At 55.4% G+C, this 13661-nt stretch overlaps 3 protein-coding genes across 3 annotated transcripts; 2 read left to right on the forward strand and 1 right to left on the reverse strand.

The window, feature by feature from the left end:
- Positions 1 to 5071: 5071 nt before the first annotated feature.
- GUITHDRAFT_68158 (hypothetical protein) lies at positions 5072 to 6639 on the forward strand (the record flags this gene model as incomplete). Its single annotated transcript, XM_005836031.1, has 5 exons — positions 5072 to 5244; positions 5289 to 5697; positions 5774 to 6052; positions 6103 to 6240; positions 6286 to 6639. The coding sequence occupies 5 exons, from the start codon at positions 5072 to 5074 to the stop codon at positions 6637 to 6639; spliced, it is 1353 nt and encodes a 450-aa protein (XP_005836088.1).
- Positions 6640 to 7284: 645 nt separating this feature from the next.
- On the reverse strand, positions 7285 to 10320 carry GUITHDRAFT_162245 (hypothetical protein). Its single transcript, XM_005836032.1, has 14 exons — positions 10199 to 10320; positions 9498 to 9836; positions 9390 to 9423; positions 9237 to 9347; positions 9025 to 9181; positions 8938 to 8981; positions 8696 to 8764; positions 8583 to 8642; positions 8430 to 8521; positions 8350 to 8395; positions 8147 to 8194; positions 7716 to 7856; positions 7504 to 7596; positions 7285 to 7422 (listed from the first exon to the last, which is right to left on the reverse strand). Exons 1-14 carry the CDS (start codon positions 10312 to 10314, stop codon positions 7378 to 7380), a joined length of 1395 nt encoding a protein of 464 aa, XP_005836089.1. The 5' UTR covers positions 10315 to 10320; the 3' UTR covers positions 7285 to 7377.
- A 287-nt stretch (positions 10321 to 10607) lies between these two features.
- On the forward strand, positions 10608 to 12690 carry GUITHDRAFT_105192 (hypothetical protein; the record flags this gene model as incomplete). The annotated part of the gene is made up of 6 exons (XM_005836033.1): positions 10608 to 11477; positions 11615 to 11827; positions 11985 to 12080; positions 12126 to 12179; positions 12316 to 12411; positions 12568 to 12690. The coding sequence occupies 6 exons, from the start codon at positions 10608 to 10610 to the stop codon at positions 12688 to 12690; spliced, it is 1452 nt and encodes a 483-aa protein (XP_005836090.1).
- Between the last annotated feature and the right edge of the window lie 971 nt (positions 12691 to 13661).

Raw genomic sequence — 13661 nt, forward strand, 5'->3', positions numbered from 1 at the left:
TTGACGAGCCTTCCCCTCGATCCTCCTTCTCTCCGCTCTCCTCGCTGCTCTCCGGTCGTTCTCCGACCTTGTCGTCGCGTTTCCCAGCACTGGCCAAGCCTCCTGATCCTGCAGCTAACGCCCCCTCCTCGCTGCTGGTGTGCGGCCTGTCCGTCGACCATCAGCTACCATCGCGTCTTCGCTTACAAGCATCCTGTGCAGGAGCAGGGAAAGGCAGGAGAGCTCTCGAGGGTGGGGTGGTGTGAGGGGAAAGAAGGGGGTGCATCCTCCTCCCGACAAAGGATGTCGCTACGGACTCACCCCACCCCTGACAGACCCATCACCCCTACCCTCCTGGTCCCAGCACCTTACCCCCTCACTTCCCACATGCCACCACCCACCCACCCCTGCTCCTCCCCGGCCCCTTGCACCGCCCCTTTTCTCAATCGGAAAGATTCTCCAACCCCCACCCCCCACCCCCTCCGCTCACCCCTCCCTACCCCTTCTCCCTTCCATCGCTTTCCCCTTGTCCCTCCCTCCCCCCTCCCTCCGCCCCCTACCTGCCCCCGCCCCCCCTACCGTGATGTCGTAGCCTCGGCTCTCCCCTGCCCGGTCTTGCCCTGGTCTTGTTCCCTGCCCTCGGAGGCTCCTCGCCCTCGACCGGAGGCTCAGTATGCAGGCGTTTGCTGCCCTAGCGCGAGTCGCGTTTGCTTCGCCCTGAGGGAGGTGTCTTGCCGCTGCTGCCTCCTCCTCCGATGCTCCCAGCCGGCGTCTCAAGCTCCGTGCTTACCTTCTGCATGCCTGACGCCCTGCCTGCTTCGCCACAGCGCCAAGCGGAGGCCTTCCCTGGAGGCGTAGGGTCGCCTGCTTGTCGCGAGGGGCGGGGGTGTTTGGTTTGGTTCGAGATTCTAGCTTCCGCCTCCTGCAAAGGACATGCTCCCATGCGCGCGCGTGAGGCGAGGAGAAGGCACTGCTCCTCATGCTTCCTGCATGTCTGTCAGGTCAGGGCAAGAGGAAGCAGGATGCACCAGCAGCCACGGGACGAGGTCAGCCAAGGATGGCTCGACGCCTGCGCGCGTATCGCACACTGAGAGCCACATGGCGGGGGCCACATGCTCCTGCTGCTCGTCGATGAGTGGGATGATGAAGCACATGCTTGCGCGCGGTCAGTCAGAGGCCTCAGTGCCATCATGCTCGGGCGAGTCGTCCCTTTCTCCGCAGGCTTCCAACCCTCTCCATGCCGACGCAAGCAGGAGCACGTCGCCCCTCTCAGCGACATGCTTCCCCACATGTCTGTTCTCGCGCCATTCATACTTCTGATACCTCCAAGCAGCTGTCAGTGGGCGCTTCCATTTGCAGAGTGATCGCAGAGCAGGTGAGCATCTCACAAGAGACACAGGGTGTGAGGCTCATGACTTCATTCCGTTCTTCAATACAACTAGCATAGAATATCTTCCCCTGCCGATCACTCCCGCCGCCTCTCCTCCCCCCCTCCTCCAATGAAGCCTCTCCTGTCGTTTCTTGAGAGTCCCGGAGCCTTGATCCCTATTCCCCTTGCTTCCGCATCCCGAAGCAACAGCCGCCACTCTCTCCCGCATGTCAGTCAGACAAGCTGAGCCCGCAGGTCCTCGGGCTCAAGCGTCCAGCAATCCTAGACTTCAACTCAATCGTACACTATCCTTGCACTGTCCTTGCTCCCCTCGTCTCCGCTCCTGCTCTCTGCCTTTCCATCGACACCTGTTGTTTCCCTCGAAGAGGATCACAAGCCCGGCACACTTCTCCCTTCCTCGCTGAAGCCTCTCATCATCTCTTCCGGTCATCCGGCACACATCACTTTCTCTCGCACTCCCGACCTCAAGCACTCCACGTCTCTCCATGCTATCGAGATGACCATGCGGCCTTGGCTGTCCGACATCGTCGTGCACATCCATGACCTGCCCCAAAGTACACGCTCCTGGGCTTCCTTGTATGTAGATCTCAAATGAAAAAATACTATCGCCTTTCTCCTTTCCCCTTCGCGCTCCCAACAATCACTCGACACTCATCCCAACCAAAACAGCTCCGACACACTCAAGCCTCTCCGCACTGCCTACCATGCGTCAGATATGACAGGAGCTGATCTACGTGCATCCGCAGGGTGTGGCTGCAGCTTCAGACGCTGCTCGCTCTCATACACGGCTGCTCACACTTCTCCTCTACCTCTAAACGCAAACAATTCTCCCCCGCTCCGAGCTTCACGCAACATGGGCATGAGCACAGAGCACATCAGAGGAGGAGGAAGGAGGGTGGAGGCTTGAGCAAGGCATGCAGAGAAGAGTCAGGCGCTCTGTGCTTGAGAGGCAAACAGCCCTCCCACATGTAGCAGCAGCAGCAGCAGCATCAGAGGAGCAGAGCATGCCAAGCAGCGAGTTGCAAGTTGCTGGATCCCCTGTGCAGAATTATGTTCCCCCGCTCTCCACCCCTAGGGGTATATACCTACCCTACTAGAGGTGGTACACATAAAGCGTATGGCCTCACAAGTACGGGTACAGGTACAGGTACCACCCCCACGAGACCGATGGGAGCCGTCTAGCCGAAATGTGCCTCCCTGTGGTCTCCCCGGGGCATATCACGAAAACTTGCCCCCGAGGGCTGCAGGGGTCAGGGGGTCAGACCTCTAGGGTTTTGCATTAGAGCCTCAGTCGAGACTTCGTAGACCTTATTCCCATTTTAGGGTTATGTCCATCTATTTCTCACCCCCACCTACTCTGACATGATGCCTCCGGCGCAATCAGGCACCCTTGCCATGACTCAGAGGAAGGGCGCTTAGGAAATGGAAGGGTCACCACCAGGTGGTGGTGACGGGGGAAGGGAAGGGGGTACTGGCATATCATTGTATGGGGGCCCGGCGAGACGGGGGGGGTGGAAGGCTGTAAGAAACACCGGTGTGTTTGACTGATACACTGGTATATGGGGTAGGGTGAACCACCCGGACCCCGTCATGTGACCACTGGGGTAGGGACCGGTGTGTTCGATACCGAGTTCTCAGAGGTCGTGAAAGGGGTAGGGGGACACCGGTGTGTTTGACTGATAGACTGGTACATGGGGTAGGGTGGACCACCGACCCCATCATGTGACACCGGGGTACTGGATAGTACCGGTATTTTTGATACCAAGTCCTGGTTATGAAGGGGGTAGCCGCTGTGGGCTTCGAGGGGTGGGTCATGGGGAGGGGTCCGAACGGAGGGTTTAAAGGGGGGTGGAGGGGTGGGGTAAAGTTCCAAAACGGAGAGTTGAAAGTTTGAAAGTTGATTTTGATTGGAAAATGATTGCAAAAGTATACGGTTACGACCGTTTCTGATACGTGCAACGGTACGAAACGGGGAGTTTTGATTGGAAAATGATTATTGTTTCAAAAAGTTGATTGGAAAATGATTACTGCAAACTTTCGTTGATTGGAAAATGATTACTCCAAAAATTTGTTGATTGGAAATTGATGATTGCCCGACGGTGACTGTACGGGCCCAGCCGACCGGCGGTCCGCGCGCCCGGCGGCCTGCCGGGCCCACCGGCGGTTATGTGACTGAGTCCGGCCACGCTGACGGTCGGGCCCGGCCCGGCCCGGGGCCCGCCGGGCTGGCCCGGGCGAGGCTGGCCTTCAAGTTACTCAAAGTGAAGTTAAACCAACGCCGGGCCTCAGCCGCTGAGCCGCTCGGAGCCCGCGCGGCACTGACTCCAGGGCCGGAGTCCCGGAGTCCGGGACTCGGACGCCCGGCCCGGCGGAGTCGCCGCGGACCGTGGCTCCGAGTCACTGAAAGCGAGCCTCTCCTCCGACCTTTCTGTAAGGCTCGAGTCTTACCCGTGGCACCGTCACGAGTCAGTCGGACCGTCTCGGTATCGGATCCCGGACGGCGGCTCCGGGAGCCGTCCGACGGGGAGTCCCCGGCCGCGGAGCCTTCCGGCGGGACCGGGCCGGGAGCCTCCGGCGAAGCCTCCGACTCCGGGCTCCGAGGTCCGACTCGTGACGTTCTCGCCGTGTGGCCCAGTGTGGCCCCGGCGGGTGTGCCGCGGTGCAGTGACGGTGCGACCGTTCCGACAGGCACGGTCGGTCAGGGTCAAGCCTCCGGTCCTCGACTCTCCTGATGGTCCTTGTACTGATTCAAGTTTGACTAATTTTGAGTACTACCTAGAAGTTGAACTTGAACAGCCCGCCGCCGGAGTACGGTCGCCACTGCAACAAGGGACGCCCTACCCCCCGAGCCCCGCCTTGTGGGCCCGAACGGTCGCAAAACGACTGGTGGGTCCTCAACTGAAAAGATGCACTTTCGGACGATGTGTCACATGGGAGGGTGGGTAGGGGGCTGCAACAAGGGACGGATCGCATCGGAATGGATTTCCGTGGGGGGCAATTTGTCTTCCTTCATTCTGTCAAAGCCAAAAATATTCGGTATCTCTATTGGGAATGATTCGAGAGTTCTGCCAATATTGACAAAGCGATTTGGTGACCTTGGTATTTCTGTTAGGACCTTTACCGAAATTGTACATTTGGTTCACCTCATTTTCCCGCCTCTAATTGCGATCCCCACAGCAGCTCTCCCCTCCTTCTCCATCTGTCCGACTTGCTCGTTTCGTTTCTTCTCATCATATCTCTCTCTTTCTCCCTCTATATTCCTTGTACTGATTCTCGCCTGCTCCATTCCCAGGGGTTCTGTCCTTCGAAGTTCTTGAAGTTGTCGAAATGACCTCTTACAGTCCGAATTAACAGACCCATCACGTGCTAACTATCCCCATCTTTGAACCAGCAATATCTTGTATTGTCTATTGTATTCATCTTTCCTCGATGAAACCCATCACTTCCTGGAAGGTTTTGCTCATCCAACTGTTGCTTTTGGGACTTTGCAATGATACCTTTGCCTTCGGAAGCAGTTTGTCGATTACGACTGGTTTCCTTCATCCTTCACGTTTGGGTCTGAGAACAAGAAAGGATACGAGATCCGATGCTGCCAAGTTTATGTCTCAGTCGTGTAAGATACTATCTAAGATGAATGTTCCGAACCTGCAAATGATATCTGAAAAACAACACAAGATCGGCATCCAAAACCTTGCCTCGACGATGTTTGCTGTTCAAGATAGAATTCTTACCTTCGGGGTGAGTCAGTCAAGTCAGGAGTCACCAATCGAAGAGTTGAAAGAGCAGTCAGTGCAGTATGAGAATTCAAAGCCATCAAAGACGGTCATTGTAGGTGTTGGTCCTGCTGGGCTCGCCACAGCAATCATGCTTGCAAGGTGACGTTGATCTGATCGCTCTCAACCTTACCTTTCCTGCTCAGACGTGGATGGTCCAACATCACTATCTTTGACAAGCTGCCTCGCCCTCCGCTGTCAGGCTCACAAGAATGGGGAGACCCAGAAAGGTCGTACAACATCGGATTGGACATCAAGGGTCAAAACGCACTCAAGACTCTGGAGGTGTGGGACCGAGTTGAGCAGCATTGTGCTGATGTAAAGGGGAGGATGGACTGGATCCCCGGCAGCAAAAATCCGCAGCGGGTTGATTTCATTCAAAAGTTTGGATACTCGATCAAAGTGATTCAGCGAGACTGTCTGGCGGGTTGCTTGTTGGAAGAGATCCAGGACAAGTATGCTGACAAGATCTCCGTCCATTACAACGTTGAGTGTCAACAAGTGCAATGGAGCAAAAATGGTCATGCTCGGCTGACCATGTTGGACAAGACTTCAGTAGATCGAGGTTCTGAAACTCTGTGATGCCTGACCCGCCATTGCTAACCATTCCTCGTGTACAGGCATCTTTGAGATCGAAACCCCTTTTCTAGTCGGTGCTGATGGAGCCAATTCAGCAGTCCGCAGTAATCTGGTCGAGTCTTCAAAGTTTGACCACGGAGAAGAGGTCGAGTATGTCAAGTATGAAGACGACAACGAAAGAGTCTATAAGACTATCTCCCTCGAGATCCCCGAGAATTTTAGAGACGACCTTGATTATAGTGCAGTCTGCTTGGACGACATCATCATAGATGCATTGCCTCTGAAAGGACGTCGAGCCATCGCAGTAGTTTTGTTTCGGCCCAACAACCAGGTTGATGAAAAAATCGTTGCAGTGTGAAAGGCACTGACCTTGATCTTCAGAAAATTTTACAGGCGAAGACAGGGAAGGAAGTGCATGATCTTTTCGCGAGTTACTTCCCAATGTTCTTGCCCTTCCTCACAGCCGAATCCTGTGACGCGTTTGCGCGCAAGCCAGTCCACAAGCTTCCAACCTTTCAGGTTGATGTTTTCTCTTGACTTGTATGAGCTGACAGGGTTCTATAGCACTGCGGGCCAGTCATCCATAGGAGCAACACTACTGTCATGCTGGGAGATGCCATTCACACAGTCAAGCCCTTCTTTGGCTTTGGAATCAACACTGCTCTCGACGACATCTTCTGGCTCGATCGGTGCCTGGACTCTCCGACCTTGAGACAGAGTCTGGTCCGGTTCTCTGAGAAACGAGGGCACGAGGCTGTTGCTATCGTCGAAATATCTCGGGCCTTGGACCGTCCTGGTCTTACGGGGTTGTGCAACTTCTTCTTGCCGATGCTGCTGGACAAGCTCTTCGAGGACCTGCTTCCTGGCGTGTTCGCCCCGAATCTTCTCACGTACCTGCGTGCTCCGGGAGTGAGGTGAGAGAGGCTATGGGGAGCTGAAGCAAGACTTTGACTGAATGCTCCTGCAGTTTCTGCGAAGCTAGAGTCCGGAAACGGATGGACCATGCTGCACAGTTGTCGTTGGTGACAGCACAGGCGAGAGCCAAGAAGGGAGACGATGACAGAGCCTTATGGATGTGGCAGGTTGCATGGGGAGCCTACGCGGCCAAGACTTATTCTCATCTCCTCGCGCTCAAGTCCCTGACGTCGCATGGATTCATGATGAAGTTTGCTTCGGCTTTCTTTATCTCTATGCAGGTAGCATTGTTTGTTGCGAAACAAACGTTATGACATCTCTGAAGGCCGTTCATACGTGGATGGTGTCGACGACTCTCTGAGGATACAACCGCGTCAGTCTGACGACGCGACGATAACCGACGGGCTGAGAGACTCAAGCCGGGTTAAGTGTGATAATATCTAGCGTGATGGAAGTGTGTTCGATTGTATTTCTAGTAGATGAAGATGAAATAAGTACAATTATTCTACCCACTCCCTTTGTTGGTGCTCCCTTTTCCTGTTACACGTTCCGACATTGAAAACCTTCGAAAGACAACCATCGCTCCTTCTTAGTAGCAAATTTGTTTTAAGTTTTTCCCCCGACATCGTGCCACACATGGAAGGCAATCGAATCTCGATACTTTTACTTCCCTCACCGCTCATATGTTTTCCTTCATATATCTACATATCTACACGAGATAATCTGTGCTGCCAGCTCCCCTCAAGCCTTGTAGCTTCCAAACTCTGCATTCCATGCCAGCAAGTCCTACATTAGGTATCAGCCGTGCAGGAGTACAAGGGCAAGGGGGTTGGGTTGGTGAGGATTGAAGAGAAAGTAGCGCCTTACCTTGAGTAGCTTAGAGGAGACGCTGGGCCGAGTCTTGTCCGCTGCTTCTCTCAGGTCTTGAAGATTGATCCCACGAACTGAAGACTCGTTGACCTGCCGAGGAAGTCAGCTGAGTTCAGCTGGAGGTCAGCTTATGAAGCCCCCTCGTCCCCCCCCCCGTGACATCCCTTTGCTTTCCTCGTTTCCCTCTGCACTTAGAGCTTGCCTCCTACCTTCTCGATCCCTCCCCGCAAGTCGCGGATGGGCCCCATGGCAGCATCCTTGCACATGGCGGTGATGTCGCTGCCGGTGAAGCCTTTAGTGGCTTCGGCTACCAGCTGGAACTCCCGATCGTTCAGACTGACTTTCTGACCCTGCGACAGGACCCGAGGGCCTCAGTGACAGCCTGACCTAGCACGAGACACCTTGAACAGGGACTTGATCAGCTGGAGACGAGCTGGAGTATCCGGGAGGGGATGAAGAGCCGCTTCGTGAAGCGACGGATCACAGCGTCGTCCAATTCCTAGTGCGAGGACGGTCACTGAGTGAGGATGGAATAGGCGAGGGATGTAGTGAAGTGGAGGGGCAGGGGAGGGAGCAAGACCACAGCAAGGCGATGGAGGGGGAGGAAGGTGAAGGAGACGGGACGACAGGATCTTCATACCTGCGGTCTATTGGTAGCCCCGATCACCACAACGCGAGAGTCCTTGCTCTGCGGAGCACAACCGGTTGAGGTAGAGAAGGGAAAACGAAGGAGCAAGAAAAGAATGGGGAAGGAGGGATAGTGGAATGATAAGGAGCAAGGCAGGAGGGCATTGGGAGGAGGAGGCGTGATGCATGCTAGACTGCAGAGGGGCACAAACTTACCGTCCCCAGCCCGTCGAACTGAACGAGAAATTCGGTCTTGAGCCGTCTACACATTGTCGTCATTAGGGGAGAGGGGGGACGGGGGGTTGGGGGGTTGCCTGCTGGAATCTTGCTCCTGAGCTGATCTCGAAGTCAGGAGAGAATCGACTTCGTCCATGAAGATCACACTTGGCTGTGGGGGAACGAGCAGAGCAGGTCAGAAAGTGGCGGGGGGGTGTTGAGAACTCCTGGACCTGCAGCTGGTCCGCCAGCGCAAACAAAGCTCTAACCATCTTCTCGGACTCTCCCACCCACTGCGACTGAGTGAGGCAGACGAAAGCAGCCGAGAACAAGCAGCTGCGGTCACCTTTGATGTCAATGAAGAGGCAGAGAGGTTGAAGAAAGTGCACTTGCACTCCGTTGCAACTGCTTTGGCCTGTACAGACTTGAGCGCAGGGCTTCAAAAGGCTTCTAACCTAAGCCCCTCGCTACATTGTCTCTATCATCATTGACATCCCCTAAAGCTAGTATCGTTTTCTTATTCTCAATCATCGTCATCATCTTCATCGTCATCAACTCCACCCTCGCTATCTCCATCTCATCAGCTACCAGCAAAGTCTTGCCATTGCCTGGAGGCCCAAACAGGAGGATCCCTGCGAAAGAGTGAGAGAGGACGGTGGGTTCCTATTCCGTCACCCCGAGGAGGCGACCGGATGCCAGTGAAGAGGTCAGGACGGAGGGAGGGCAGGATGATCGCTTCCTTGAGCGCTTCCTTCGCCTCCTTCAGACCCGAGATGGTTTCGAACGAAACTCCAGGTGCCTGATCCACGACCTCATCGAGGATGTTCAGCGCCTGCGGGGCCCTCGACAGTCATTTGCTGCCTTCCACAAGGCAGGGGAGGAGCAACCAGCTTTCGGTCGATCCCCTTAAGGCTGCCGATGTTGTACTTGGACTGGGCCTTGTTGCTCGTTGCCGTCGCTCCCTCTGACCCGAGCTTCGGACCTCCCGTTTCCGTTGCCTGCAAGACGGTGAGGCAGGGATGGAGGAGCGAAGTTCCTACGGCTGGCTCTCTCCGCTCCTTGTCCTGCATCGCTCTGCTGCCTCGTCACTCAAATTGCAGGAAGAAGAAGAGGAGGGAGAGGAGGGGTTGGAGGGGGAAGAGTATCACCTGCCGTTCTCGCATCGCTGAACTGATGCATAAGTGCAAGCATCCACAGACCGCTGCTTGCTCACATTTTGCGTTGGCTTAGACGTTTCCCATAACCAACCTAACCAAGATCCAGTCTGCTTATCCGATGATGAAGCAGCTTCAAACCCCTTCGCTCCTGCTCCTGCTCTTGCTCTTGCTCCAGCCGCTGTTGCTGTTGCTGTTGCTGTTGCTGTTCCCACTCCTGCTCCTGCTGCTTTTTCTTGAAGAATCCGCTTCTCACACTCATCGAATCGCTTGCGAGCAAGGGCGATGACGGTTGCAATCTCCTTGTCCTCTTCCTTGGACTTCACTTGGCTTCTGTCATGTCATTCAGCGGTACAAGAACCTTTCAAACTACAACGATGTTGTCTCAGCACCACCATTTCACACATAATCAGTCCATGATGTGCCTCTAACTTCCGTCAAGTTACTATTGGTATCTGCTAGCTAGAGTTCTACAGACTGCTGATTGACAGATTGACGTTTCCAGGGCAGCGGAGGAGAAGAAAAGTAGCGGAAAGGAGCTGGACAACATAGAGCCGTATAGTAGGTACGAGTATACAGGGAGGAGTAGCCTAGGGATGGAAGGAGAGGGAAGGGCGAGCAAACGAGCGCAATCGCCGGCGAAAAAGGTGCAAGGGACACGGAGGAAGAGAGAAAAGGAGAAGGAGTTGGAGCACCTGGCAGCCGTGAGTGCTTTGACTATCCTCGAGTACTCCTCCGCTGCCTTGAGAGGCTCCTTCTCCTCCATCCTCCCAGCTGCTGCTACGGCGACTCGCATTGCCGCCACCGCCATTGTCGGGGGATAAGGGGGATGAGGGGGATGATGGATAATGCGGGGATGAGGGCCAGCATCTATTTTGAGGTATCATGGCTGCGACAACCTGAGCAGGGGGAGGAGGAGAAGCAGCAGGGGGAGGAGGAGAAGCAGAAGGGGGAGGAGCAGGAGGATCATGAAGGCCTCGATGCGGCATGCGCTATGGGGAGGAACGGAATCATGATGGGCATGACGCGGATGTTGCTGCAGGGTTGACGCAGTTCCAAGGCTGTCGACCGAGCTAGCGAGAAGGAGGACAGCACTCCAATACGATGAGCAGCAGCGATAAACGGTCAAGCGCGGAGTATGCGCCGGTTGAGGAAGATGAGGGCGATGGGAACCAGGAGGACACATCGACTCCTTTCTCCCGCTTGTCCCGCCTCTGGGACTGGGACATTGTTTCCCCCAGGCCTCATTTGGGGGCCTCGGCATCAGACGAAGAAGAAAACGAGAAGAAGGCGCTCAAGAAGAGGTCCCACTCAGACTGGGACAACCACATCTCTCTCCTGGACTCCGCTGGAGTTGCGTCAGAGATCGATGCCGTGGGAGGGTTCTACACACACAGGAGCTACCAGTCCCTCCTCGACGACCCCAACCATCTCACCTTCCGCTCGCATGCTTCCAAGGGTGAGGACACAGGCCGAGTCTCGCAGCCCTCGGAGTACTCGAGCATCTACTACACCCCCGATGATCAGGATGCAGACTTTCTCACCGTAGACTGGGCCTACTACGCCGAGAAGGACAGGGAGAGGAAGCGCAAGGTGGAGAAACTGAACCAGGAGCTACCTGAGGGTCAGCAGGTCCTGGCTAGGGCATGGGATGGGCTGCAGACGTGGATCGCCCTGCTGCTAATCGGCTTCTTCACTGGAGCCGTCGCGGCAGTGGTGGGGATAGGGGTGGACCTGTTCACTGACTTGAGGTTCGGGTTCTGCGAGGGGAGGGGGTTCTGGATAAGCAGGGAAATGTGCTGTAAGGAGGTTAGGGTGGGGGCAGCGTGCGAGAACTGGAGGGACTGGCACTCGATGCTGAGCAACGTGAGCAGCGGGGGGAGGAGGTGGATCGAGTTCGGGAGCTACTCGCTCGTATCGGTCCTCCAGGCCTCCTTTGCTGCCTGGTTGTGCGTGACTTTTGCTCCTTATGCGGTAAGGAGAAGTAGAAGTGAAGGGGGGGCGGGGAAGGAAGGGAGGAGAAGGAAGACGATGAGAATGAGGAGGAGGAGGAGGTGGTGGTCGTGGTGGTTTTGCCGCGTTTTCATCGAAATTCTGAGAGTTTGTCGCAGGCAGGAAGCGGGATCAGTGAGATCAAAGTGGTGCTGGGAGGGTTTGTGATCAAGAAGCTTCTCGGGGGTTGGACTCTGATCGTCAAGAGCATGGGCTTGATGCTGGCGGTCGGGGCGGGGATGATGGTGGGCAAGGAAGGACCGTGCGTGCACTTGGGATGCTGCATGGCCAACCTGATCTCTCGTCTATTCTCAAAGTACCGGGGAAATGAGGTTCGAACATGCCCCTCCCCTTGGGTGCTGTGGCCTCTTCCTCCTTCGTCTCTCTTCATCCTTCGTCTCTTCCCCTCTTCTTCCTTCTTCCTCCTCCCTTCCCTCCTTCTTCCCTCCTCCTTCCTCCCCTCCTCCTCAATTCTAATCGTAAGGTCAGGGGAAGAAGCGCGAGCTCATGTCGAGTGCGGCAGCAGCGGGAGTTGCAGTTGCGTTCGGGGCTCCGGTAGGAGGCGTCCTCTTCTCGCTGGAGGAGGTGAGATCCGCTTGCTGACCTCCACCGGGACTGACGAGAGGGCAGGTGTCGAGCTACTTCCCTCCTCACATCATGTGGCGATCAATCTTCTGCGCCATAGTGAGCCGCCCCCTTCCTCTTCCTCCTCCCTTCTCGTTGTCGTTCTCGTCCTTGTCCTCGCACCCTCCCCCTCCCCCCCCTCCCCCTCCCCCCCCTCCCCCTCCTCCTTTTCTCGCCTGTGCTGACTCGAGGGCAGGTGGCAGCCATGAGTCTGAACCAGCTCTATCCTCTTCCCTTCGGAAAGCACGTCATGTTTGAAGTCACCTTCCATCACGAGTGGCAGCTGCTCGAGGTCTCTCCTCCTCCTCCTCCTCCTCCTCCTTGTTTCCCTTCCCTCGTTGGTCCGCTCGCTCTCTTCTTTGCCGTCTTCTTGCATTTAATCCTCCTGCTCCTCCTGCTCCTCCTCCTCCTCCTCCTGCTCCAACATGTTTCCTGATTGAGCTACCAGATCGTTCCCTTCGCTCTTGTTGGAGCTCTTGGCGGGCTGATTGGAGCATTCTTCGTGCGCTGTAATACGCAGATATGTGCAGCACGGAAAACATCAGCGATAAAGAGGTTGGAAGAGAGTTGATATGGTGGTGGTGGTGGTGATGATGATGATGATGATGATGATGATGATGATGATGATGATATCGAGGTGGATGTGCAGGGGTAAAGAGGAGGATATGAGAAGTAGTGGGAGCGAGGAGGGAGAAGGAGGGTTCGAGGATGGAGGAATATGAAGATCTAAACAACAATAGATGAGAGTGCATGTGGAATTTCGATGACGTGAATGCACAGGTGGCCCATCACGGAGACAGCTTTCGTGTGTTTGCTCACAAGCGCCATCGACTATCCTGTTGTCTACTTGCAGGTTATGTTGTTGAATGATACTTTCCGCCTTTCTCATCACTCCTTCTCCTTCATCTCTCCCTCTCCCTCTCCCTCTCCCTCACTCCCTCATCTCATTCGGTTTTCCTTCTGCACTTTGCTCTGATCGAGATCTTTTGTTTCTATCTTCTCACCCTATCTGGCAGGGTAGCAACATTTCTCTGCTCCATACCTTGTTCAGTGACTGTAGGAGAATGTCGGGCGCACATGAAATATGCAGGTATCTATCTCCTCCTCCTCCTCCTCCTCCTCCTAACTCGTTGCTCATTCCTCGTTGCTCGTTCCTTTTCCTCCTCCTTCTCCCCCTCCTGCTCCTGTTTCCTGAACACAATCTGTTGCAGCCTTCCAAATGCCGTCAGCATCGTCATCGCCCTCATGCTCTGTGCTGCTATCAAGCTCATTCTTACACTCTTCACCCTGGGGCTCAAGGTATTAAACAGCTTCCCCCTGCTCCATCTGTCTCCTCCTGCTCCATCTGTCTCCTCCTGCTCCATCTGTCTCCTCCTGCTCCATCTGTCTCCTCCTCACCTCCTCTCTCCTCCTCTTCTTTTCCTCTCTTACTCTGATACTTCCAGATACCCGGCGGAATCTTCGTGCCTTCCCTCACGATTGGTGTGTCGACTCGACCAATCGCCTCTATTCTCCTCCCCGCCCCCCCCCTCCCTCCTCCTC

The sequence above is a fragment of the Guillardia theta genome, assembly GCF_000315625.1.
Source record: "Guillardia theta CCMP2712 unplaced genomic scaffold GUITHscaffold_19, whole genome shotgun sequence".
Lineage (NCBI taxonomy): Eukaryota > Cryptophyceae > Pyrenomonadales > Geminigeraceae > Guillardia > Guillardia theta.

Excerpts from the sequence above, each read along its gene's own strand:
- GUITHDRAFT_162245 (XM_005836032.1), bottom strand. The coding sequence starts at position 10,314 with ATGGCGGTGGCGGCAATGCGAGTCGCCGTAGCAGCAGCTGGGAGGATG. Across the intron at positions 9,837-10,198 it reads AAAGCACTCACGGCTGCCAG|AAGCCAAGTGAAGTCCAAGG; the intron begins GTGCTCCAACTC and ends ATGACATGACAG. Across the intron at positions 8,982-9,024 it reads CATCCGGTCGCCTCCTCGGG|GGATCCTCCTGTTTGGGCCT; the intron begins GTGACGGAATAG and ends ACTCTTTCGCAG.